Source organism: Pyxicephalus adspersus, chromosome Z (genome assembly GCF_032062135.1).
Source record: "Pyxicephalus adspersus chromosome Z, UCB_Pads_2.0, whole genome shotgun sequence".
Lineage (NCBI taxonomy): Eukaryota > Metazoa > Chordata > Amphibia > Anura > Pyxicephalidae > Pyxicephalus > Pyxicephalus adspersus.
Window position 1 is genome coordinate 50,456,613 of NC_092871.1, and position 27,882 is coordinate 50,484,494.

Genomic DNA, 27,882 nt, shown 5'->3' on the forward strand with positions numbered 1-27,882 from the left:
GGCAGCTGGCACTCAGCTCACTCAGCGCTCGGTACCGGCCATGGGAAAGGTGCAGCTCTTCGAAATCAGCCTGCGGGACAGCCGGGTGGTGTATAGCCCGGGGGAGGCCCTGTGCGGAACCGTCACCATCAGGACCAGCGCTGCCCTGCACTACAAAGGTGGGTGCAGCCAGTAGGGTGGGGGGCATTAACCTGGCATGGCACTTACTGGCCTCACCTTCTGTACCCATGGAGCCATTCAACATTACCCCCCCCCCCCCCCCGCGTTCTCCGGCACCATGACTATATTATGACATCCTGCCATTGGCTGTACTCAGGGTATGACAGTCCTGAGGCTTGCAAGCTGATGGAGAACTACAAGTTCCGGAATCTCCTGTAGGGTGCCCCCTGTTACTCCACCCAGAAGAGATGTTTTATCTATACCAAGTTACAATCTGATTTCCTCCATCATTGGTGAAGGAGTCACCCCTGGCATGATATTCTGGAGCCCCCTTCCTTGCACAGTAGTCTCCATATACCCCAGTATGGGGACTGCACAGGGTACCACCTGGTGGCTTGGACCTTGGTATATAGTGAATACATTCTGTGTCCATCCATGTAAAGTCTGTACAACTGGGGCCCTCCCCCTGCCAGAACAAAGTAAATAAAGTTATGATCAGCTTTTGCCTATTGCATGATCACAATACAGGTAGTTTCACAAGGTAACTATCCATCACTGCAGTAACCCATGCCTTATCACAACAGATCTTATTGATCCTTAAAGCTTTGCCCACTATAAGCCAACAGCATGCTCCTGAATTCTACATGTATAGAGACAGACATGGGGCTGCCATTGATGGCCTATTTCTGAAAATGCTATCTACTTGGCTGTCTCTGTCTTTCCTACTTCACCGATTTAAAACAAGTATACAAAATCTGAACAAATAGGATCTGTATATGTGGAACAGTCACTCTGTATTGAAGCATCAGCACAGGAGCCATAAATCGGGTAATTTTATCAGACAAGGTTAGCAGTGATGGCCAGTATATCTTCATCTCTGTGGATATACAAGGCCTCTCCTCCTGGTAATCCAGATTACTGCTGCCTCTGGATCCTTGTCCTCTGCAACCTCCTGGTTCAGGCACAATGAGAAGCTCAATCCCCCTCCCCTCTCGGAGCAGACTTTGTGTGGGGTGTTGAGAGCACAACCAGCCCCCTATGGGGTCTGACCTTTTACCTGAGCTCCCCTGGAGGTGCGGTGCCCAGCCATGTCACCATTGTACAGTCATGTTCACAGACTGGTTAATGTCTGGGGTCCCCGGTCCCTGCTGAACTATGCCTGTTACAAATATTCATGGCACTTTTTTTATTTTTAACATGTAAATTTGTTTGTTTGTGGTGGAAATGTCCTTCTGTAATTCCACCTGTCTTCTTTATTTACAAATTTACTGTACCCTGAGCTACAGATCCTGAAAATGAGTGTATGTGCCAGCAGCATCAGAATATTAGTTGTACTGGACTATGGCAGAATGGGTATTTCTTGTCATGACTGCATGTAGTCCAATTTAAGAAGAACACTGTGACAACACTGCAAGGGAAACAACTGTTGTCACCTTCAGAAAGGAAGTGTTAAGTAAATCTTGTTGGTTTGATTTTAGTAAAAAAGGACATTATAGGAGCAGGTCCAAAAATTTATTTAAGTTTAGTTGGGTCTTTACAGCCCAATTTATTTTGTTTATATTTTGTCTTTCCTAGTTCCTCATTTCCAGTTATCAACATGGTAATATTATTTTGAAATCAAACATTTCTGTATTTATTACATACTTTGTATTTAGTTACTAGTGCAAAACACAAAACATTTCTCCTGTCTCAGTGATCACCCAGAGTGTAACATGGTAGCATGTCATAGGGTCATGGAATGCAGCAAGAGTGTGTCAGACATTTGTGTATGCAGCCATAGACTGCACAGGCACCAGGAATTCTATGAGTGTGTCATCTCTGAGACATTTTCCTTGATTAGGAGATAAATGCTGACCCCGGATGATGCCTGAACAAAGTTGGTGATGTTCTGGAGAAATCGGCAGATTTACCAGGGTATGACCTGTGATTTCTGTAGGACTTAATAAATACCTAAAAAAGTTTCCACTAATTATTAGTATGCAGGATAAAGATATGAAAGAAAGAACAGTCCACATTATAAGAATTTTTGTCTTGAGCTACATTTTTTGTGGGGATGACACATGTTTCTGCTGAAAATTGAACATGTGTGAACGAGCTAAAGGGCCATGCAGATGCTGCTGTATTTCCATTGTGGTTCCAAAGGTTTTGTCTCTTGTAACACATTGACGTGCTTTAAAATGTGCATGTATCTACCCCAAAACAGTACAGGAGTGTGAGCTCCTATCCATAGGAAAACGCATGGCTCACACAGTTCAGGCTTCTGGGATATGTCAAGGCCTGTTCTGGTTGATGGTTCGCTGTGTGACCGTGTTCCAGCTCTGTATGTGTATTATATTGGGTATGGTGTATGTGGTATTCTTTGATTTCTAGAAAGGCATCATTGTTATGCCTTCCAGTAATGATGACGAAGTCTGAAAAACTGCCCCTTCAGTAAGGACGTTCAGATGGTACAGGTAGCCTTATGTTTCCAGGAAACTCAAAACCCCAAGGCAGGGCAGGATGGTGCAATATGGATATACTAACTTTATTTAGGAAGTCAGCTCTTTGGCCCAGACCTTCTCACCTCTTTGTGCTTTGCTGTTGGCCCAGTGCTTTTTAATCACTGGAATTGATGGCTTCCTTGACCCATGCAGAAGATGCAGGGCAAAACTTAGATGGACAATACAGGTTTTGAGCCAAAAGCCGTTCTTTAGCTCGGGAATCGTTAGGATCCTGTGCTGGGCTATGACATGACCAAATGCCTGTTTACCCACAACAGCTAATACTGACACCTTCTGATTGACATCTGAATGTAAAGTTTAACAACAACTTTACCCTTAGCTTTATACAACATTCAGTGTAGAACTTTTAACCTGATTTGTTAATGAATCCATAAACTGTAACAAATGTGTGTTCAAGAACCCAAAGACAAAAATATAATATTCTACTGTAGTTTATCACTCCCCATTAATTAAAAAGCAAACAGGAGAAGTTTATTGTTATAATTATAATCTCATATTTATAGAACATTTTTTAATTCCATATGGACAGATAGACATTATGTACTGATCTGTATAATGTGTAGGTTTTCTGAACTTAAACTTGAACTTAAAACTACCAACTAAAAATTGCATGATGGGAAGGCAAAATACTTTCCAACATGAAGTGTGAACATACAGTGACAAATTGCAGGTAGTGTGTTCTAGAAGCAACCTGGGCAGCCTAAAGTTCCATCTGATATTTTAGAGGTCTGGCTGACTGCACAGTGAGCTCATCCTGTCCTGGATACAAGTATATCTATATCTACATGTATGGTACTGTACATACTTTTGCTAATCCTTACATGTCTATAGTATCAGTTGACTTCCTCTTTTCTAAAAATGTCATGCTTTGGACTCTGAATACCCCCCTTTTTTTTCTTTTGTGCATTTTGTATATTTTTCAAAATTTACTTTTTCAAGTGTTTTTTCGCCTAATGCCTCATTGGAGAGATTTCCTTTTTACCTGGAAAAAATGTTATTCCCTGAAAAAAGTAAAAGGAATTTCCCCAAATGGGACATTAACTGGTAAAACATATTTTCTTTTGTATTATCTCCTAAAGTCCTTCCCTTGTCACTTCCTCCGTAGCACTTATCTCAAATGCCTAGCACTTTCAAGTATGGGGGAGCAAGGGGCTGCCTCCCAGGATGCAATGTTTGTGTCTAGGCAGCCAATCATTAGGCCCAAAGACTGTCATCTGACAAGAAGGATGTGCTCATCAGCCATGTGTAAGCTCTGACACCATCCAGTACAGAGTTTACACAGTGTCAGTTCTGCAGAGTAAGGAACTACAGGCAGCTGAATATTAGCAGGTCACAAATGGGTTCTGGTTATTTTGTCACACATTTGAACCCATTGTGTGGTTGTGGTGTATCTGCAGAACATAAAGACAATGGATTTTTTTGTAGTCTGTAAAAGAATATGATTCACCTCCCCAAGCTACTGGAGAAAGGGTTTGGGAATTTAAAAGGGGATGGTTGGATACAAAAGCAACAGCTGTCACTGAGGGTTTCAGTGCAAAGGCCCCTTAAGTTTCTGCTATGTGCACCTGTCTCTCTGCACATAAAAACACAGCCTTCTATACCTTCACAAAGATTAAGCCTAGTTTCTGCTAGACTGGGTGTACCCAGTGTTAAATTTTCTTTTGGAGTAGGGCACCATGATTGGTTCTCTTTTAGTTCACAGAACAAAGACATTTGGCTAAAGCAGCATACCATCCTTCCTGTTTGTAGGTTTGGTGGTGCTGGGTGACCTTGAACCTTAGGGGCCCATTTAGATCTGCACAGTGTTTTAATGCTTGTTCACTAAGGCAGAATGGACTACGCACTGCAAAGTACTACCTTGCTTTGCATTGTGGTGCTCTTTACTGAGGTATGATGAATTATTGGCACCACAACGCATGTTATGTGTGTCACTGTACTCAGTATACAACACGTTTCTAAACAGGTCCACAGTTATTTTTGCAGTACAATGCTGATTAAAGGTGTTTGAAAGTTGTGTGTTTTAAACTTTAAAATATTTTGTGCAATTCTTATTGTTCTCAAAACTGATCTTTTAAAAGCAGATCTCAGATGCCACAGTACTACAAGTCTCAGTATACCTAGTGAGTTGTCCATAGTGATTTCCCCCAACATGCTAACATTTGTATAAATGTTATTAAACAGGCCAAGTATTTGAAGAATCATTTACCCCAGGAATTCTGTTTGTTTAGTGACATTTTTGTGGTTGTCCTGGGTACTACACACATTCTTTAGCCCATCTGAGGATCTAAAGCTGCGTACACAAGGCAAATTTTTCTCGCCCGATAATCGGTATCGGCCAATTATCGGGCGAAAATCTGCCGTGTGTACAGTCGGTCGTCGTCCATCGTCCGACGACCGTCCTGGCGGATCCATGGACGATGGACGACGACCGATCCTAATGAAAGGGAAGGGGAGAGCGCGCAGCAGGGTGCCGCTCCGTCGTTCTCCCCCTCCCCTCTCCATAGAGCATGAACGGTGCTGTATGTACAGCATCGTTCATGCATCGTGCAGTCTTTTCTCGTTGGAAAGGATCGTGAAAGATCCTTTCCAACGAGAAAAATTGCAGGTGTGTACGCAGCTTTACCAATACACAACCATTGTGTCCCGTTTATCTCAAAGGTGCTTTTTCATTTTATCCAATCACTTTTTGTATCTACCAACACATTTGTTATGTAACAAACTCTCTTCTTTTAAGGTTTTTATTTTAAAAATAATTTTACTTCTGTCTGTGTTCGCTTAGAGTGATTTTTCCTCAGTTCTTTACTGCTGAACAGAACCTTTTTTTTACCTGACAAGAAGAGAAGAAATCTCTCCAGTGATCTTCCGACAACAGTAAAACAGAGGTTTAGTTTTTCCCAATTTTATCCATGTCTGGGTCGTAGAGACTTTGAGTGCTATTCACTTAATGGAACATTTCTTGTGCTTTTTCTGTAACCAGTTAATGTCTTTATCTCTCACACAAAGGCAGTAAATCTGTATTGCTAAATTACTTTTGGGGAAGGAGATTCTTGTGCCAAAGTGTGGATGTGATGGTATTCCAGGCTACAGATAAGAACAACAAAGGCAGCACAACATACATTCCCTAACAAAGCTTAGACATGCCTACAATATTAGAAAAAAGTGTAGACAACTCTGATACATTTTGGGATGGAGTTTTGGTTCACTGTTTTAAAGATTTAAATAAATTCAAAAGTCCATATACTTTAATTTGTGCTGTAGATGTTAGTGACGACTAAAGGGACACTATAGTGTTTTATGTGTGTATTTAGCTATACCTTGTTTCTGTATACAGTTTGTATCTTCATGTAGGCAATTTATATTTCTTCATTACATATGGAGTCTGCACTTCCTGTATACAGTAGTAATTATACTTTACTGTTCCCCATACCAGTTTACCAGTCAGGGCTGACTAAGCCTAAACTATGCACTAATGTGTGGCTGAGACTTTATCTCAGCACGTGTTGATTAGTATGTGGACTGTAATAAAAATACAAGTAGGAATATTCTACAATTCAATGCAATGAGACTATAGTCTAGCTGTTGGAATAAAAGTCTTGTATATGTTTCACTTTGACCAGCACTGGATGATGCTTTGCAGTTAGTTTTAGTTATTTGCAGGATGAAGTTAAAGCTGAAGGTCAAAAAATCTTTTTTTCATTCATTGAGAAAGACGATCTTATGGCTATTTATGTCACTTATTGTCTTATTGGAAAAAACAGCGGGTTGACTTTGTGCTCCACATGGGGATTGCTGTATAATTAATTTTTAACGCCCTTTGGGGGCAAATGGGCATCTCTGCACTATGCATATAGGATGGATTTCTAAGCTTTGTAATCTATACTGATGTCTTAACAGCTGAGAGCTGGGACTGTGGATGCATTCTTACTCCTATCGGAGCTTGTTGGGAGTTGTTTTTCAAAAACTGCACAAAGAGCAATGTATAAAAAAACAAATTCGGGACCATATGCTGTGTGAAATCCTAAGTGGACTTTCCACTGGCTGGGCCTTTTTAAATCCTCTACAGTTAATACCTGACAGAAAATTAGGTTTATACCGGATGTATCTTACCATCTTACCTGTCTTCCATATTGCTGGGCCTGACGTCCCCATCCTGGGAATGCAGAGCAAAACTTTCCTAGAAGGTTCATACTTATACCAATCACAATCGCAAGAGCTGATTTTGCTGCATTGTCCAGGATTTTGCCTATAAAGATGGTGACTTTATTCTCCCCCATGGGCAGTAGTTAGGAGAATATGATTCTTTGTTCTATCCAAACAAATTGGAAACAACTGCTGGTCAGCAGGGTGCTGCTTGCTCGTACTCGCCTCTTCATATAATAGAATGGGCATTGTGTGTACAGTGCTCATTCATTTAATTGTGACCTTGTCGCTGCAAACTATCCTGACAGATCATTTCCATAGACTAAAATTTTACGTGTGTACACAATACAAGGTTGGCTATCCATGTATAAATTCTGGTTGTACAATATCCCTATGAAATATGAGGGACGGGCCTTTGCCTTTTGTGTTTGGTGTATACAGGACCTAAATTTTTATTTTTAGAAAATTGATGTGTAAGAAATACTTTTGTAAACCGCTAAACTGTTTTAAACAAGTCGTCTTTTTTTCTGTCACCCACTCATAGTACTCCATACGTAGGTGCAGCGAGCCCCAGAGTCTCATTGCCCTGGGGGCATGAGGAGTCACATGACCAGCGTGGCCTTGTTGACAATCCTGGGAGTGTCTTTTTGGCAGGGCCAGTTTCCTTTTGTTGACATGGCTGCGGAGTAACTTCAGGTTCAGTAAGAGTTTGTACAAGCAAACTGAGTGTTCCTCTGACATGAATCATACAGGTTACATGCCCAAAGCCTGGGGTGCACGCGTGTAGTTTAGCTTTACAAGTTGGACATGGTGTGCCATTAGCAAACATGCTGGGATATTGTTATAACATTTATCTGAAAGTATTCTGACACATCCTTTGTGGTTTCACACACACATGCTGTTCCTTATTTTTAAAGGTTTGTGAACTCTTCCTTTGTTTAGGATAGAGAACTGATCAGCTGCTGAGATAAGGCATTTGCAAAATAAATCATCATAAAATGTCAGTCTGTTCACCTCTGGTCACTTGGTATGCAGCAACCTGTACATGTAGAGAGCAAACAAGGCTTCCCAGTGAACATCTAAATCAGCCCTCCTCAACCTTTTTAGCATGTGGGGCACTCTTGTAATAACTTCCAGGTTTTCAGGTAACATAGGGAAGAATCATTGGGAAGAATTCCCTATACATACATACAAAATAATCATTGGTGTCCCTTAAATTGACGTGAGAGGCAAAAAATTGCTCATTCCTTAATGAACCCCTAGCAACCTCTGGAGGAACCCTAGATGAGAAACATTGATCTATAATGACCAATCAATGAGTGGGAAGTTATAGAAAGCATAAGAAATGAAATGCATGGTTGCCATGTTGTTGAAGTAGCTATAATGATTTTGTAGTTACAGCAAGCATTCAGCCCAGAAGTTTGGTGTCTGGTGACTTATTCTGGGTCAGTTGTTGATGCTGTTAGATGCACATGGTAGTATTTTAACAGGATCACCTTTGTGATCCTTTATGCTGTAGAGAGGTAACAGTGAGACCTTGTAACTGGAGAAGTGCAGTCCTGGGTGATGGGGGGGGGGTCTGACTCAGGAATTGGGCCCAGGCCCAGTCATCTCCTTTGTTTGCAATCGCTTAGCTGCTGTGGAAACAGGCAATCTCTGTCTGTATGTAGTAACAGCAGAGCTGGATATACCTGTTCAGCTCCTAGACAGCCACCCTAGAGCACTGCCCCAAAAACAGACATTTGGGGCTTATTTATTTGAGGTCACAAATATATATATATTTTTTTTATGGCAGTGATATGTTTTTTTTTACTAATATTCACCATGTTGATCTAATATAATCTGCAGACTATGCTGGGTAGTAAAGTACTTTGTACCCATTATATGGGTTCATAATCCGAAGACTCGCTACAAAAGTGCAGTCATGGGGGAGATGAGACTGAAGAAATGCTTCTTGCAGCAGAGCTGGTATATTTGGCATATAGTTTGGTAATGATTGTTTCAGTAGGTAGCCTTAGGATCAGGCCAAGTCTCAGTCAAAGTTTCTCTTCTTTTACAAATATTTAATGTAGAGCCAGACACAATGTAGGCAGTAAATATTTTGAACATATTTGTTTAGTAGCTGTTTGTACAGCACTCATTCATGTAATTTTTTTTGCTAACAAACTGTTTTACAGGGGTGTTGGTTGGCAGCTGCATTCTGTGTAATGAAGGCTATTTTGTAAACCCACAGAATCAGGGAGCTAAGATTTGAATAGAACTTTCTTTTATACTTGTTGAGTAAATACGAAGTTCTTTTTTTGGGGTGGACATTAATCTTGTGGCCATTATTCCATGCTGGCAAGACACTGCAATGTCAGGAAACTAATACAGAAGTTGAATATCTCCCAATGATCTCCTCAGGGTGAAATGTTTACTACTGGATTACGTATTGAATGTATTGGTTTCCTGTGTGTGACACCTCAATATAGGAAAACGGTGTGTATAGAACCCATGGGAGTCCTGCCTGATTACTGTGTAATAATATGCTGGGTCCTCATATCTCACCACAATACATACTAACTAGCAATTACATTGGGATGCTCCTCTTGAAACATTCTCCATAGTACTGAATGCCTAAAATCCATCAGAGATGGTGGGAGACAGACTTTGTGCAGACCCCGGATTTTCCCTGAGACTTATCTTTATGGGTAGACTAAGCATTAAAGCAAAAAATGCTGTAGAAAAAAACCTCCATGGAAGTCAATGTCTGGGTGGAAATGGAACACAAGTGAATGGTGCTGTACGAAAAACAGATTGACCACTTTCCAGCCTGCACAATGTTTTTGTGGAATTGATGGTGTTTGTTGGGAGTGATAGAAATGTTTCACATACCAGAAGGAGCATGAAAATTTGATGTGTGATTACCAGTACAGCAGACATTGAGGCATTTGTCCTGTGAAATAACCTTTGTTATCGATGGTCACAGCTTAATGGTTAACCCAGTGAAATTTCACTCATTGTCCAACACTTGGTGACACACTCTGCCTAATCTACCCAAAAGGAAATAATAGCCATAAAGGATTCTTGTAGACATTTGAGGAAGGTTAAACCTGATTCTCCTTCTGCTTATCTCCTCTGAGCATTTATGTTTATGCTTTGCTGGAGGGCGTGACATGAAGAGGCCCCATTTTTTATTTATTTTTTTATCCTCCAATGGTTGCTAAGTTGGTAAATTTTGATTAGAAGTACACATTGTTTCTTGGACATCCAAGTATTTCAGACTCCTCTCAGTGATCAGATCGGAGGAGCAGAATGTTGCAAGTATGAGCAGTGTTTTGGGGCATCTGAATGTTAAATTTCCTATCAGAAAATCAATCAGGTGTAGAATTGGCAGCAGATCTGCCCATGTATCCAAGCCTAACTTTTTCTAACACAATTTTCTTCCAAAATCTTAGCAGGTTGAGTCTGTGGGATATAATTTGACAACAGTCATTTTATTTGTATTCATACTGTTGAATTTTATATCTCCTTGTAATAAGCATTTGGTAAGGTCTATAGCGGGAAGTTGTGTTCAAACAGATGTTCGCAAAACAAATAAAAAACAGTAAATCAATCTTTTATCACAACTTGCACCCCCAATTGTCTGTCTGTCTGCAGCAACTGAAGACTGCATAGAAGCAAGTAATAAAATAGGTAACCTAACCTTACCCTGGCTGCTTGTACCTCTTCATATTACTTGTGTTGGCCATAGAGAGCACAATCCTGACTTGGCTTTATGGGTCATTCACAGGTCTGGGGTAGCAAGCCCTAGGGAGTGATGATCTCTAAAGTGCTAGTTCAAGTTGATGGAAAATTTCCAGGTAAAAGGGGGGGGGGGGGTGTCAGTTCTTCTCTATTCTAAAGGTGTCCATACATCCATACATTGAGATGGGTACATGACCTGTGTATAGCTATCGCTATGATATTGATTCTTTGCCTGGTTACTGCCATTCACATGATGATGACGTGAGCAGTGGGAAGCACTTATAATGTGGGTGTTAGGAAGCAATATTACTGCATATTCATTACACAAAAAATGAGCAATCCTTATAAATGTGCAATCCATATATGAAGATTCAAACCATTTTTGTTAAAATTATGTAATTGTTTTGTACCAGCTCCTTCAAGTGGTATCCTAATTTTATTTTCAACATCTTTTTAGCAGTCTTTTCATTATTTTATTTTTTTTAAAAGCACAATGTCGAATGTTTCTAAATTGGGCAGCATTCATCCAACAATGACAATTTATTTGACAACCTTTATCGATTGATCCCTAAAGCCTTCAACTGACAGAACACGAGATTTCACATGTGTGACCCCTTTGTAGCACCATTCACCTACTAGCTGCAAGATGGAGGTGGGGGATCATATTGTGCGTCCCCCTACACAGTCCTCCAGCATCAAGGAGGTCTCAAAGACACTTCCAAATTCCCTCTCATACTTGTGAAGGAAATGACTGTTGTCCTTCTTTTAATAAACTCCTTACAAGTGACATTTTTTTTTCTGTCCTGTTCAGTTCTCTTTATGGCAGTGAACAAGGAGGGGAAATAAGTGCTGCTTAGTGATCCAGTTTGGCCTCATTTGCAAATTTAACAAAGCGTGCAGTCTCTAACTTCCTCTGATTAGTCTCAAGGGGGCTTCTGGGGAAAGAAAACATCCAGGAGTGTTCCGAAAAATACAGAGCTTTATTCTGATGCCATCCTTGTCACAAAGACTTATTTGCAAAAGTATAGAAAAAGAGTGCTGAGTCAATTAACATGTGGTGTTTGTGAAAGGCCCAGTATTCTATAGAAGGCAAGTGACTGGGTCAGAATGTGATCTGACGAAATCTAAAATCTTATAGCTGTGTCCAAATCAAAAGGTAAGAGGAAAAATTTTAATAGGGACACCTGTTCCAGTGATAACTGTGTTTAGAGGGGATTTATAGTGGATTTCCTCTCGCATCTAGTCTCTGGATTAGGGCCTGAATGAAAATTTTCCCTTCTTCTTGTTGACAACCGGAAGTGATAGAAAGCCACTTCATGGTGAAGGGAAATGCCTTCTTACATAGTTGTCCCTGGAGGAACATTTTTCCTCACCATTTTAGTAAAAAAAAAAAAAAATGTGTTTGTTTTCCCATCAATTTCTGTACCAGTGACAGCCCACATGGTGAATTGCTCCAGCAGGATCACAATCAGCATTAACAAACCTTTGTACTAAATAAAAGTTTAACTGGAGTTGAATGCAGTTGGACCTGCATACCAGTACATTTTGCTAACTGCTGGCATGTGACTATTGTTTTGGTGTTTCACTATTGGTTGGATGGCCAGACATTGGTTAGCCTTGACCTGCAGGCTTCTGGGCCAGAGTTTGTGAATTGCCCATTGCAGCTATGACTTGATACGGTGAACACAGAGAGTTTGCCTATTTATAGGGTTTGTTTTGTTGCTTCTTTTGTTACCAGGGAACCAATCTCCCCCTCAGCTTTTCAGAAAAGACTGCAGGAAGGATGGAAAGCAGTCTGATCTCATTTAACCCTCCATATACCCTTAATTCTTTGCCAATTTAGAAATAGAGGAACAAGCATGCAGCCAGGTTTAGGTTAATAACCTCAAAGTCTGTATACTTAAAAGCAGGTCATCAATGGCAGCCTTGTATTCTTGCCAGACAGGTTCCCTTTTAATATTCAGTGGATGTGGTCTTTGTTCAGAAGCCTACCATTTGAATGTAATTGCACCCAAAAGCCTTTTCTGTCTGGGCAGAAACTGATGAAAAATCTGTCCAATGGAGTCACTGACATAAACACAGTGTAAGGCTGAGAAAGGATTATTGATCATATTGTTTATTTTTGCTCTCTGTGTTGGTGAGAACAGCTACCACTATTTATTCTGCTGGTGTCACTGGTCTCACAATAAGGAAGAAAAAATCATGGGGTCAGAATAAACATTACCAAAACCAAATTGTAACGATTCCAAGTCGACCTACAGACTTCCTAAATTATAAAAAAATACAAAACAAAAAAACATTCTTTAATACTCTGCTGATGGGGAAATACAAACGAATTAGGGTGTTGAATATTGTGTCATCAGAATAAATTTCAGTACATCTAAACCTTGTCTCTGCTTTTTCCTATGCAGCTATCAAAGTCAACTGTGTCGGGTCCTGTGGTGTGTCTAACAAAGTGAACGAGACATCATGGAATGTAGAGGAGCAGTACTTCAGCGGAACATTCTCACTGGCCGACAAAGGTAAATGTATCGGCTCTTCCTCAGTGTAATGGAAATTTTTTCCTAATGTATAAAAGCTTTTTGGTTAGTAGAAAATATCATTTAAAGAAAAACTGTGATCAACATATTTTTATTACTGCATCCTTTTTAAGAACATTCATCTTTAATATTAATATTATTATTACACAGTATTTATATAGCGCCAACATATTACGCAGCGCTGTACAAGTCCATATTCATGTCACTAACTGTCCCTCAAAGGGGCTCACAAATAAATTTCCCTACCATAGTCATATGTCTTTAACACAGTCTAAGGTCACGTTTTTGGGGGAAGACAATTAACCTAACTGCATGTTTTTGGATTGTGGGGGGAAACCGGAGTACCCAAAGGAAACCCACACAAACACGGGAGGAGAACCTGCAAACTCTATGCAGATAGTGACCTAGCCGAAATTCGAACATGGGACCTTGCACTGCAAAGGCCAGAGTGATACCTCTGAGCCACCGTGCTGCCCTTTACTTCATGTCTTGGTGATTACACTGGAAGTATAACAAGTTCTAATCCTACTCTACTTGTTTTTATTAAACCCTATATATAAAATCTTTTTTTTTCTCCCAAAAGTTCTGCTTTAAGTGCGGAAATGTTGAAACCCCAGTTGGGGTTTTCATTAAAATGTTCTTGCTGGAAAAAATTAACTCCCCTTAACTGTCCATGTGACCATTGTTACCAGTCATGGGTGGTGGGAAATCCAAATTTTTACATTTGTCACTGAAAAATTAGATAAGGGGAAATCTTCAGATGTCTCTGGCAAAAAAAAGAAGGAATTTCCCATATTTTGGAGAGATCACTTCCGACTTCGCGTTATGTTTTCAGGAAGCAAAATGAAGGTATTTTTTTCCCATCAAGACATGGATGGAAAAAAATTGCCTTTAAAGAGAAACATTTGCTTTCAAATTTGTGCTTCTCCCAGTAATTGTCTGCAACAGGGGTGGGCAAATTTTTTGACTCAGGGGCCACAATAGGTTCCGAAATTTGACAGAGGGGCCGGACCGGATTTTGGCCCTTAACAGGTAGCAAAACATGAATATGAAATATTTCTTAGGCAAAACTCACCGAAGTATGTCTAATATTTATTACATGTATGTATATATTATGTATTCTTATATATAAAGATTTCTTTGTATTGGACTCATTTCTGGACTGGATTTCTTTGTAACTGCATTTGTATTGATGAGGGAACTCTACTCACACTGTTTTCTGTGTAAAATAACTGACCATTAACTTTGGCTGGAGCTTCATTAGCAATTCTCAGCCTCTTAATTGGAAAAGTGTTTTGTCCTGTCATTTTCTGACATCATTTACCTTCATTAACCATTCAGAAATTGCACATAATTATTAGTAACACAAACATTATTTCACAGATCCAGCTGCATTATGTTAGAATTATGGCATGATTCGCATGTTATTCACTCCAACTTCTGCTTTGAAAACTCAAATACCTTTTTTGGGTGCATTAGGGAACGCATTCAAATTAATAGGCTTCCTGCACGTTCAGAGTACTGGAACATAAATTTGAAGAAATTAGAAGACTGGAGCCATAGCCTGTAAAACTGTACAGTGCTGGGCAAACCTGTGCTGTGTAGGATTTTGATTTTTAGAAATACCAAGCAAAGTCTTGATGGTAGGAGACCGCATTATAAATCTACATTTTAAAACACAGTTATTAAATTTACTTTTGTTTGTTTTTTCTATTTTTGCTTACACTTCTATACCTGTATCGTATACAATGATCTATTTTTTTATTTATTATTTCTCAACAAACACTACACATTTAAACAAGCACAGATGGCACCGATCGAAAAACTAAGAAGGCCGTATAACAAATTGTATTGTAGTTGCAAAAAGCAGTGTAAACTTACTTTCAATCCTTCTTTTCAATTCTTAAAAAAAAAAATCTTCAATCCTTCAATTCCTCAATTCTCCACAAAAAGAACTGCTTTTCCTCTCCACTGTGGACTGTAGACTGAACATGTGAGGTAAATGGGCACCAAGACATAACCCCGCCCACTCCCTGGACACAGCCTGTCCACTTTCCAATCGCAGGCTCAGATCTGCAATGGGAGAGTGAGCGGGTTGTGTGCAGGAACACAGACCGCTCACTTCCACAAGCTGGGATACAAACGGGGGACATGTTCCACGGCTCTGTTCGGTGCGCCCCCCCCAGCGGGGTCCTTCTTCTGACCATGCTTGGGGTGGCACCGGCCTGAGCCGCAGACCATTAAAAGGGCCGGCGAAACAAGCTGATTGGGGCGTAGTTTGCCCATGCCTAATCTACAATATAATTGTGTCCATTAGGATCTTTTTTTTTTTTTATTATTGGGCTTTACATTAAACAAATATTAAACAAACACACTGTTAGTAGAGGGGTGTATGGTGCCTTGCACTTTGCTGGTGTTGGTTATCAAATAAATGCACTTGTTTCCCGGTTAAAGATAACATAGCTCCCATAAGGCTTGTCAGTTTGCGCCTAATAATAGTTTGGTGGCTTCAAACATCATTTCCTTTTTTGTAAGGTAATGGGGGGGGTTACTCTTTTTTAAAAATAATTTTTATTTTGAAAAAATAAACAAAAAAACAAAAAATAAAACAATCGTACAATATGGGTCAAAGGTATACAACCAAAAATACATGTTAAGTGCAATAATACAACCATAAACATGATTGTGTATAACCAACCACTAACAGTTATAATTGAATTATTGTTATTATTATGAAACAGGGTTTATATGAGCTCTTCTGGGCAGGGTCCTCTCCTCCTGTGTCGTTGTCTGTCTGTATCTGTCATTTGCAACCCCTATTTTATATAAAGCGCTGCGTAATATATTGGCGCTATACTATTATAATTAAACCGGATTTATATGACGCCAACATATTACACAGCACTGTACAATTAAATTGCAGGGGTTGCAAAATGACAGACGATGACACAGGAGGAGAGGACCCTGCCCCGAAGAGCCTATATAAACCCTGTTTAATAATAATAATAATAATTGTTAGTATGAGTATATATTTTGCATAATACCAGCTGCTTTCTTTCTCATGACCCATCAGGGCTTAACAGCCATAACTTTCTTCTTATCAGGTCACTCCCACCCAAACCTAGTGTGGGAAGTAGGACACAAGGGCACAGACCAGACAGTTTACACAAATCCACCTGTACATCCACAACACATGTACTCAGTATTCCATGTGTTTGTATTTGACTTGCTAAAAAGATTAACTTTTCGTTGGCTCTCTAGAGGAATTATCAGAAGGCCTTACCATTCCTGCTTCAATGACCTATCCCTAAAAGGCTGGGGCCCTTGCCTCTTCTTGGTACTCCCAGGTTCTTGGTGGACCCACGGTGTCCCCACTTACATTGCAGTTCTGCTTGCTCTCCATTATAAATGATGATGTCAGAGAGGATACAATCAGTGGAGTGGACAAGAAAATCCACTTTAAAGAACCAGTTGTGCAGCTAGGATTAGGTCTGTAGGAACAATGAATAAGGAAATCTAGTTGCTTAGAAAAAAGAAACATTAAACTCTTCTAGTGAAAAGGGCATCCATATTTCTTTGTTGAAATTCTGTTTTAACATATCAACCCCCCCCCCCCCCCTCTTCCCCGTTACCTTAACACTTTAATGGTATCTGTCCATATAAAGAATAACTGAATTAATAAGGGTTTTTTGCTGATAGGGAAATGCAGCGAACTTTCAAGTTCATTTCATTTTCAGGAATGGAGGAATGTATGCATTTGACCTCCTAGGCTATATCGTTTTTTAAAATTAACAGCAGTTCAAGACACACTTAATATTGACCCATTTCGAATTTTTACAACTTTGAGTGCCAGGCAAGATTGCACTCATCCGACTCCCAAGCTTTAGCGGTCACTGCAATTTTAAGGAGCCCCATTGACCTCCTGATCACCATGATAACTAATTTCAATACTTCCTGTACCTGTTCTTCCTCCTTGTTTGTGTGAGTGTTTCACTGACAGAAAGGGACAATGTGCTTTAAAAATGACTATATAATATTGAGCAGCCCACACATTTACATCAATTTAAACACACTTTCCACATCCCTAGTTTACACATAGACATGCTGAACGATCAAATTGGGACTTTAAAGGCAGACGAAATTACCAAAAATCTAATAAAATAATTCATACAATCTATTATAACAATGTTTTTTTTTGTTATAAATTGTATGAATTGTTTTAATAGATTTGTCATAATTGCATCTGCTTTTAAATTTGATTTTGTTCAGCATGTCTATGTTTTAAAAATGTTTAACAAATAAAAAAAAAAATACACTTGCAGTTTTACCAAAGGGTACTAAACAAAAACCTTGTTTTTCCTGAAACAACAATAGTAACTTTGGATACACTAATGAAGAACTGAAAAGTCAAACAAGTTCATTACAGAGCTGTAAAAACTGGTCTGCCAAATAAAGATGTTTGGTATGTTGGTACAGAAGTGGTTAATCTGGTTTTTAATTGATCAGCATTCCCATTGGTTTTCATTTAGACAAAAACATTCTGATGTGAACAAATCTATCTGCTCACAGCCCAAATCATTTCTTATGCAAATGTAACTGCTCATTTGTTTAAGATTACATGTTCAACTTTTCTACTTACTCTGCCAACAAACTTCAGGGAGTGGACTCAAAGAGAAAAGGCCTGTGTATGTGTATAACGTGAAGGGTGGGGACACTATTAATAATCATCTTTTAGCCAATTTTTAGAGCTTTTTTACATTAGAGTTCAATGGCACACTCGTAATCCCCACACTAGTGTGCTTGTGAAAATGCATTGCAGTGCTTGATTTTCCTAATTTGTTCTACAGGTATGCATGACAGAGCTGCGTCAAAGTTTGTTAGAAGCTGAGCAAAAATATGACTTGTCTTTTCATCTCAGCACACAACAATTCTGTGCATTTATGTATACTGAAGCTTAGGACTTAAACAATGGTACCCTACACAGTCCAACACTAGTAGAACTATGGCGCCTTTGTCAGGTTAAGGCATTTGGCTGCTATTGCCTTAGTTCTAACTCCTACCTTCTACAGTTCTAAGTCCTACATCTTAAGTCACTCCACCTAAAACAGATTCTGTGGACATTATGGTTTTCACCATCCCTACTGGCTTTCAATCATTTTATGTTTTGATATTGTTTTAGAGCTTCATCCACACTGAATAAATGGTAACAAAAAGGTCCTGTGACTAGACAAATCCAGAGCAGGGATTAATGGCAGTAAGAGCCTGGGGCTGGCTCAGCCCATTATGCTCCCTTTATAACTGAAACATCAATTTTGTGTGGTCTGGCTCCATGTTGAACAAATAAGACTTTGTCACATAAGGTCAGTAAACTATTACCTTCACAGTTACAGGCGTAATACAAATGTTCTCATGTGACTAGTACCATTGTGTGGTCAATGCATTACGATGGATTGTATTATCCAGACTTGCTATACAAGATTTGGCAAAAAAAAGATTATGCTGTGCTGCTGTTTTTTTATCCACACTTGGGCATTACAAAGTTAGGTTTACAAAATTTCCCAAAACTTCCTTTTATCAGAAATTTGTTTTTGTGAATTTTGGATATGTTGTAGGTTTAAACCTTAAAGTAGAACTATGGCCCCTTTGAGAGATCATGTAAGCTTCCATTTCTGACCGGGGCCTGGTGGGTGTACTGATCCCCTGCCTTTTGATACCTTCCTAATCATAGATCCAGACCCAGAATGAGTATATAGCTCAGGTGTTGAGCTCATTGTCACACAGTTTTCTGCATGCCTATTTGTGTGTTATGGAAAGATCTGCTTTACATACCAGCATTTACTGTTCTCTAGAAGTTCTTCCATGCCAGTGTACATTGATTCCAAATGAGATTTCAATGCATGGCAACAGAAGAAAAACAAAATGTTCTTCTATGTTTTTTGTTGTTGTATTAGTGCATGAGCTATGGTAAGTTGCTGTGCAGATCTCTGTAATTGGGTGTTGTGGTGTTATTCCAAATAAATGACATGGCAAAATACATGTTGTATGTTCAGTAATTTCAATACTGAAAGACATAGATAAGAAATGTGTTCTCCTCTTCATAAAAGGACTCTTTTGGGTTTGCTAGGTGATATCATGGAAAAACCTATATTAAGCCTACCTGAAAAACCTGTAGGAAAGCCTACATTTTGCACAATTCTCACAGGACCTCAGCTCTGCCCGCTATTGTGCCTGCCTACACACAGGAGTACAAATGACATTAATGTTGTGGCGAAACCAACCTTTCCCCACCCTAAAAGCTTGCATCCCCCATAGTCCTAACTGTCAGCTTAATTTAAACCTTGCATGTATTAAAAATTTGTAAATGTACGAGACCTGTCTACAATGAGACATCCCAAACTGCCCCTATTACCTTTTTTTATCTCATCCATGCCCCTCCATTAACTTTATTACCGATAACTGATTTCATGGTTGAGCCTCCATCAACTGCCATCCCTGTCTCTGGTAGACACTTCCTACTTCTGGCTTCCAGGTGAACTGTGGGCATTTCACAAAATTAGAGACTACAAAGATTCTATTGCTTTCATTATAAACAAATATTAACAATAAGATTGTGTTAGCGTTACCACAGAGTTACTCATAAAAAATACCAACCCTGTAACAGGATCCCCATTACACTTACCTTTCTACTGCCTCATGGTTCCCCCTACTGCACTCGTTGGTTTCTCCAACTATTGATTACCTGCCATGATCGGGAGCAGTGAAGTGATGATATTTTAGACACAAATGATTGGAATAGTAAGTACAAATAGGCTTGTGTTTCTGTTGTGACAGAGTCTCTTTAAAATAATCTTTTCATTTGTTCTGCTGTTTTATAAAACTACCGTATTTTTCGGACTATAAGACGCACTTTTTCTTCCCCAAAACTGGGGGGGAAAAGTGGGTGCGTCTTATACACCGAATACATGTTAAATATAATTAAAAAAAATCATACTCATCCGATCCCGCGATGCTGCGTGCTTCTCTTTAGAATAAGGGCAGGTCTTGAAAATTTTACTGATGGTATCCTGTTAAAATATAGGAAGCCAACAGGAAGCCATTCATAAATTTACATTTATAGTAATTAAAAAAAAAACATTTGGCTAAGAAAAAAATCCTTTCTTGCTAATAGATAAGGGCAGTGCTGAACCCTAAAAAATAAAGGACATGAACAGTAAATAAGTTGGTTTGTTGGGCACTGAATTTTACTCCCTGGTTTCCATGTGGTACTCCCTCACATGGATATTCTGTGGGGAGTCATTAAGTAGTCAGGTATTAAATTTTATTTTAAATCTTTTCTTTCAGCAACTCAGTTGTGCTACCGCCACCAAGAAGTTTAACTACAAACTGGTGAAATCAGGACAGCTGCTGCTCAGTGTGACTTCTGACCTGCGGGGCTATATAGTGGGCCAAGTTATCAAAATTCACACCGAGGTGGACAATAAATCTGGTCGGGATACAGGGGCCATTGTGGCATCCCTGATACAGGTTAGATTGGCAGAAATTTGCTAATTTAATTAAATATTTTATTTTTTTACCATTTTTACCGTTTGTTGATAACCATCATCCCTAGTAGGGAAAATGGTGGTATTCAAAATTTTACAATTGTCACTAGAACAGTAAGAGAAAAAAAAGTGGGGGTGGGGGGGGGGGCACCTGTTCCAGTTATATTTGTGTAAAGGTGTAATTCCCTCCCTTTTTATTAGATTTCTTCTAATATCCTGTTGTTGTGGGACACAAAGTGAAGGGAAATCCTGTAGACAGCACACAGGCAAAAAAAAGGTTCTAATCCTTCCATGCTTTGTCCAATACTAAAAGAAAGTTATAGCTAAAGATGTGCTTTACATATTTACAAGTGTGTTTGTTTTAGTTTAGTTTTTACATGTTTGACAAGATATTTTGAACATGGTTGGCTTTCTATCTAGAAATCCTAAGATGAATACTGCCAGCTGTTACTTGCATGCATTCATTAGCCTAGTGGTTTGCCAACTGGTGGTCCTTGGGAAAAGTTTCATGGTACATGGCTCTAGCCGTTGTAACCCCCAGTGGGATCAGGAGAAGGACCCCGCTTTGGGGGGGCGCATCGGCCAAAGCCGCAGAACGTGTCTCCTGTACAGATCACAGGCTCAGAGCGGTGGGCAGGTTGTGTCTCTGGACCTGCCATGGGAGAGTGGGCAGGTTCTGACATCATGATGTCACTCTGGGGGAAGTTTCTTCCCCTTTGAGTGACACAACGCTCCCTATGCATGCGCAGTTTGGAGTCCGTGCATTTAGTGGTCTGTAGGTCCCAAAAAGTTGGTGACCACTGCTTTAGCCATAAGAAGCAAAGAAATGCTGGTTCATGTGCACATGCTAAATGTTTTTTATTTCAAAAGCACATTTTGTGTTTGGATAAAGCATTTTTTCCTTTTTTTTATTCAGAAAGTTGCCTACAGATCAAAACGCTGCATATATGACTTGCGGACAATCGCAGAGGTTGAAGGGGCTCCAGTGAAGGCTTGGAAACATGCAGTATGGGATGAGCAGATCTTGGTGCCAGCTCTACCACAGTCCATTCTACAGGGCTGCAACCTCATCCAGATAGACTACTACCTCCAGGTGAGGCACAGTCATGCCTTTTTGGTCACAAAGCCCCCTGTAATGCTGCAGAAGCCAACAGGTGGCCCCTTTTTTATATTTACACTTTTTCAGTTTTTTTTTTTTTTTTTTTTATATTTATTTTTTATTAGCAACCAATAAAAACAGACAATTAACAAGGAATGAAGGTACGGGCTCTTTTAATTCTTAGGGCACGCGCTAATGCTTTCCCACATTTGTTATTATATTCATAAAAGAACGCCCTACATTTGTCCAGTTGGGACTTTGCTTGAGAGCAGAACTGCATATTTATTCTCCCTCTCACACTTTTTCAGTTTTAAAAAAAACATATTTGACTAAGACAAAAAAAAATGCCCTTGTTAAAAGATCAATGCAGAACTGAAGCATAAAAATAAAAGGACAGGAACCATAAGTAGTTTGTCTTGTTGTTCTCCCACGACATGGGCATTCTTTGGGGAGTCATAAAGGAGTCTTTTCAGGGTGATGACATTCTGATTCTAGCACATGTCCAGTTCTTTTCTTAAGTAAATATGGCTAATAGTCCCACTTTTTACAAACATACATGTATTAACTATTGCAGTTTATTTAGTAATTATACTTAATTATGTAATATGTTGGTGCTATAAAAGTCCTGTTTAATAATAATATTAATAATATTTAAAGGGCACTGCTGCATATAACCAACATCTGCTGACCCCTTCCCTAATTAAATAAAACTCTTTGCAACAAAATAATAATGTCAATTTAGTCATCAGGGTATGTGTCCTGTTTCAAGTCTTCTGCATATGACAATAAATAGATTTTGTAGAGAAACAAGCAGAACCCAGTTATATTAACATTCTGACCTAAGTCAAATTATCCGGCTGGGCTGTAATGAGTTCTTGTGTTATATTGATGTTGTTCTTCCTCCTCAGAGGTTGGCGGAACAAGATGTTCTAGACACAGAATGGGAAAGCACTTGTGTTCACCTGAAAACAGAGAAGCCTTTGTGACATTTAACATTAGCTTCCTAGTGAAATGCTGGGGTTTTATTAAAGGGACATATATAAAGCATTTTGCATTTGTCATTTAGCCTTAAAAATGGATTTAAAGCATCTGATGCATTGTTAGACTTTCAGGCTGTAGTGATCAGGTACTTGGTGCCACCATGATTATATCAGATAAGTAAGAATTACCCAGTAGTACTTCCTGCCTGGAAGTGTCAGACTTTCCAGGCAGTGAAATTTGCATATGAATAAGCCAAGTACCTAAATAACCCCTGTGCCATGTGGTGCTAGGTTTGGCTTTTTTGGCTTGGAAACCTGCAAAGACTTTCCTTAACCCTTCAAAGGGAACTTGTGATTTGTTAATTGAAGGGAATCTATTTACCAGACATTTTTTAAAAGTGGTAAGTGAGGCTTTTTTGTATATTATGTGATTATTTTTTTCCCCTCTTCCCAGGTGACTGTAAAAAGTCCAGAAGTGTCAGTGACATTGCCTATCTACATTGGAAATATACCAGTCAATCAAGCCCGCTTAGGCCTGAGACATTCAATACCACATGGTCCTGTTGTCCCCTCAGCACCCCCTGCTGATGATGAACAGTGTGGCAGCACCCAGACAATGGACAATGTGTCTATTCCCACCAAGTGTCACTCCCAGCAGCAAGCAAATGCCCCATTCTGCTATGCACCTGAGCTGAACTCACAGATGGAAAGTCTGGGCTCACCCTCGCACCCGACTCTCTGCCTTTCCACAGGGTCCACAGTCCCTTATTATGCTGAAGGGGCAGTTGTTCCTGTGCCGACAGCCAGCACACTTATTTTACCCCCAGAGTACAGCACGTGGGGTTATCCTTATGGTAAGTAATTTTTTTTCCCAGACATTTTTTAGCAGCATACAATGCCAAAACAAAATATAACAGATAAATAAAACAAAAACATTTTTAACATAGACATACAAAAACAAAAGGAAAATACATCCAACAGTAACTAATGTATATTTACACAATCTGAGAGAGCACAGCAACACACAATCGGAGTCAAGATTAAAATAAACTCAAAATAAAAAATTGTACGGGTGAACAATTGTGGACTAAATTAAATACCGTATTTTTCGCCATATAAGACGCTCCGGAATATAAGACGCACCCAATTTTAAAGGAGGAAAATCTAGAAAAAAAGATTCTGAAAGATTATTCCCCATGATTGTGTGTTTCAAACATTTTTTATATTCATGATATCTACTAGAACCCTGTTCGGACATATTTCTGTAAGTTACAGGTCTACAATAATAAAAAAAAAAACAGTGTACCGCTTTACAGAAATCTAGACATCAGTGTATCGCCTAGGTGGTTAAAATGGCAACTTTACTCAGTTGTTCCTTCGGTGCTGCTGCCATTGGTGTGAAAACTGACAACTGTCAGTGATAGCTGGGATCTAGCGCTGAGCCCAGAAGCAGAAATGTTTGCTACACAGTAGATTGCTAGTACAGTGATTTATTGGCAACAATTAGAAGTGATCTGTTGCTGCATCTCTAGTCTAAAAATAGAAATATGCCCTCTCAAAATCCTTAGATCCCCAGATCCCAACAAAAATGTTACATGGCCTGGATGATATTTGCTTTGTAAATGCATACTGAAATGTAGTATTGAAATGGGAATAAAACTCTAAACTAAAACACAAATGTTACAATTGCACTGCGATACACAAAGTTTGCACTTGATTTAATTTAAAAAGCATATGCACTTTTTACAAATGTTTTTAATACTCTGTATTCCATACTAAGAAATATTTGAAACAAAGAAACTGAATCCCATTCAATACAATTTATATCCGTGTTTTTGTTAACTTAAATGTTGCCCCTGAAAGCATTAAAGCACTACACGTAATATTGGGTAATGAGTCTATTAGCCACTTCAGACATTCTACAGATATTGTTGGAGACTGGACCAGTAACTTGCTGCAGGAAGGTGTGAGATTGATGGCATGTGTCGGAATGCTAGAGGTCATGGTTGTTACAACCCCTATGCAAGTCAAATATATGAATATATATATTTTTTTCTTTAGAGTGGGGTGGAAGTCTAATTTAAAAAAAAAAAAAAAAAAGATCCCTATTTAATGTACAGCGCTGCGTAATATGTTGGTGCTATATAAATCCTGTTTATTATTATTAATAATAATAATAACACAACACATTTGAGTTTTGTTTGAACATTTGAGCATGTGTGGACCCTATTGGTTTTCTTTTGAAAATAGGTTGTGGCTATAGCTAAAGATTAGTGTATTTTTGTGTTATAAATTAAGGTACTTTTTTTTTCCCCTACAGATGCTCCTCCATCTTACGAACAGAGCTGCAGTGAGGCCGGAGTCAGTAACGAAAACTGAGAAGCTCGCCTCCAGACAAAAATACACTCCACCTCCACTCAGAGAATGATTCGGTGGACTCATCTTAATCCTTATTTTTATCTCGGGGACAAAACCCCCATTGTGCAATCTTCGTTTCATTAAGATATCTCCAAGGACAAACTCTGCTGACGCTGGACGTACAATTGCAGCCAATCCCATGCCTGGTGTACATTTTTAGACAACATATAATTTATAGAGCATTTTAAGCACCTAAGATGCCTTATGAAAATGGAACAATGTTAATATATATATATATATATATTTACAAGTGCTGGATTAGAAGAAACTACTGTGTGATTTTTTTTTTCTTCAGTTTTAAAATGGAATGTTTTATGTGAATGTTGATTTACAATGACTATGGTTTCCCAAGATGACATCCCATCTGTTCTGTGGGTGGGATTTGTAAAAAAAAAAAAAAAAAAAACTTTTTTACTGCACATTGTTCCCACCTTAACCCTTAGCAATTCTTCAGGGGTTATGCTTGGTCAGAACTTTTTAGGCATTTAATATGTTTGAAGCTGCTCTAGGGCTATATCCCAGCATACACCACAAAGTAAAGGGGGATGCTGGTGCTGGTAGATCCCCAGTAACCAAAGGACTAACGGTTTCTTATTCATGTAGAAAAGTGTGCCTTGTTGCTTATGGGATGCTGCTGGTTTGGTCGCATTTGAACTCTAAATACACCTGCCAAGTGATAAATGTGGATATTTCCTTCGCAGACCTCCGTCGGACTACATTAATTTCTTGTCTGTCTCTGGCTTCAGTGCTTCTGAAACAGACGTAGAACAAGCTTGGCACTATTAAAAATAATGGTGCTGAATTTTTTTGTCGTGATACTTGATCCCATTTTCTTTCTCGGGCAACTAGCATACAAGAGGTTAGCCATAGAATCCTTCATATTTCTTTCCTAACAGGAACACTTTAAATTTAAAAAAGGTCAGGAGACTATTGGTTCCAGGCAATAAGAGAAATGATTTGGTGATTTGCCAGTGCTACCAAAATTGCAAATATGTCAGAAAGCCTGGTAATTTGTATTTATTCAGCTGACCGTTCACAGTACTTTATGTTTGGGACTCTTGTCAGGTTCTGTGTAATCTTTCTCTCCCTTTTTTTGAGACTGCCTGCTCCAATTGTATTATCGGTCCTAGTGCTGTAATATCTCTGCTGGAAAAGGGTATTACCCAATCACATGAGAAGGAAATTATAACTTACAGTATAATAAAATATCAACTTCTAAGTTTAAAAAAAAAATTATACTAATTGTATACATGACATCTTCTTTTAACGAAGGAACATTATGTACACAGAATGCTATGACTCTCACAGTGCTGCATTGCTAACCGCACAAACCCATTGTTTTCTATGGACTGGCTATTGTGGTGACAGCAAAATGTGAATATTTTCCTTTGGACACAATTAGTTACTTAGGAATCCTGTGCATCCTGTGATATATAGGGAAATACGCTGGTACATACTCCTTCAGAAAGACTTCACTACCAAGGAAAAAAGAGACTCAGTATGCTATCATTTTCATACATGTGCTACTGGATCTGTTGGATGTTGATGGCTGTTCTGATTTATAGCGATTGGTCACATAATTATATTTTCCCATCCAAAGAAATAGAAGAAAATGTTCCTGCACCCTATCATCTGAATCATAAACCCTTATGATTTAAAATCATTATTATCATTATCATATTTCATGTTTTATTTCTGATTACTTTTTGTTCATTATTTAACTAAACTGTTAGTTTTATGTATGTTATTTTTACTGCTGTTTGATTACCAAAAATTGAATTAAAAAAATGAATATTTTGTATGAAATGATTCCATTGGTGAAGTTTGAAACTCAGAAGATTTTGTTTTAATTTTTGGGCCCGTTCACATATGTTTTTTTGTCCTTACATTACAGTATGTTTTGTCAAATTAATGATCTCCTAACACAGAAGAAGAAAGCAAGAAAATTCTAGACATGCATCATTTGTTGTAATGTAGTGCGTGTTCATGCAATGTGGTGCACATCAGTGCATACATGTTTCCATCGGGGGTTAATCAGGGTGCCATTAAAAAGAAATGGCTCTAGAACATACTAACGTTTGTATTGTTAGTTACAGTAACACATTTGGTTCTGCAATTAACCAAAACTGAAAGGTATGAATTGGTGGGAATCTGAAAGAAGGAAGAACAGGGCTGCAAACTCATGGCTGCTAAATGTTTGGCCTGCATTAGGAAATTTACAAGCACTAACATTTGTGGTCCCAGAACAATGACAACCTAGCACTTGGAAGTCTCAGAAAATCGATAAGCCAATATTTGGGGCTGCCTGAACCATGATATGCTGACACCCGAGGCTTCCAAAATAGTGATTCACTGACATTTGGGGTTCCCAGCACAATGACTTGCAAACACTTGGGGGTCCCATCCATGATGCTGATCGTACATGATGTTTTTGGTTTTTATTGGTGCCAAGATCTAGAACAGTACATTTAATTTGAAAGGCACCCAAAACTGTTATATATTTCCTCCAGAGATGTGGCTTTGTGTTAGTTAGGCAAAAAGAACCAGATCGATATTATCCAGCAAAATCATTTCCATTGGACTTTTCACATGAAACTTAAGTATTAGCCTGTTTGATTTACTATTTTTTTTCTTTTCACAAGTCTATGGTAGATGTATACTGTTTGTGTTTTACTTGGTTTGGTAAGGTTGGACTCCTATTTTGAAAAGCTGCCTGTCTGGGGAATTATGCAGAATAGCCACTAGATGGCAGTCTGGGACCAGTAATGCAGCATTGCC

The 27,882-nt window shown here is 39.0% G+C and overlaps 1 protein-coding gene across 1 annotated transcript; it reads left to right on the plus strand.

Moving 5' to 3' along the window:
- ARRDC1 (arrestin domain containing 1) lies at positions 1-26,910 on the plus strand. The gene is made up of 6 exons (XM_072431528.1): positions 1-158; positions 12,938-13,073; positions 20,284-20,590; positions 21,524-21,700; positions 23,141-23,540; positions 25,007-26,910. Exons 1-6 carry the CDS (start codon positions 41-43, stop codon positions 25,063-25,065), a joined length of 1,197 nt encoding a protein of 398 aa, XP_072287629.1. The 5' UTR covers positions 1-40; the 3' UTR covers positions 25,066-26,910.
- Positions 26,911-27,882: the final 972 nt, after the last annotated feature.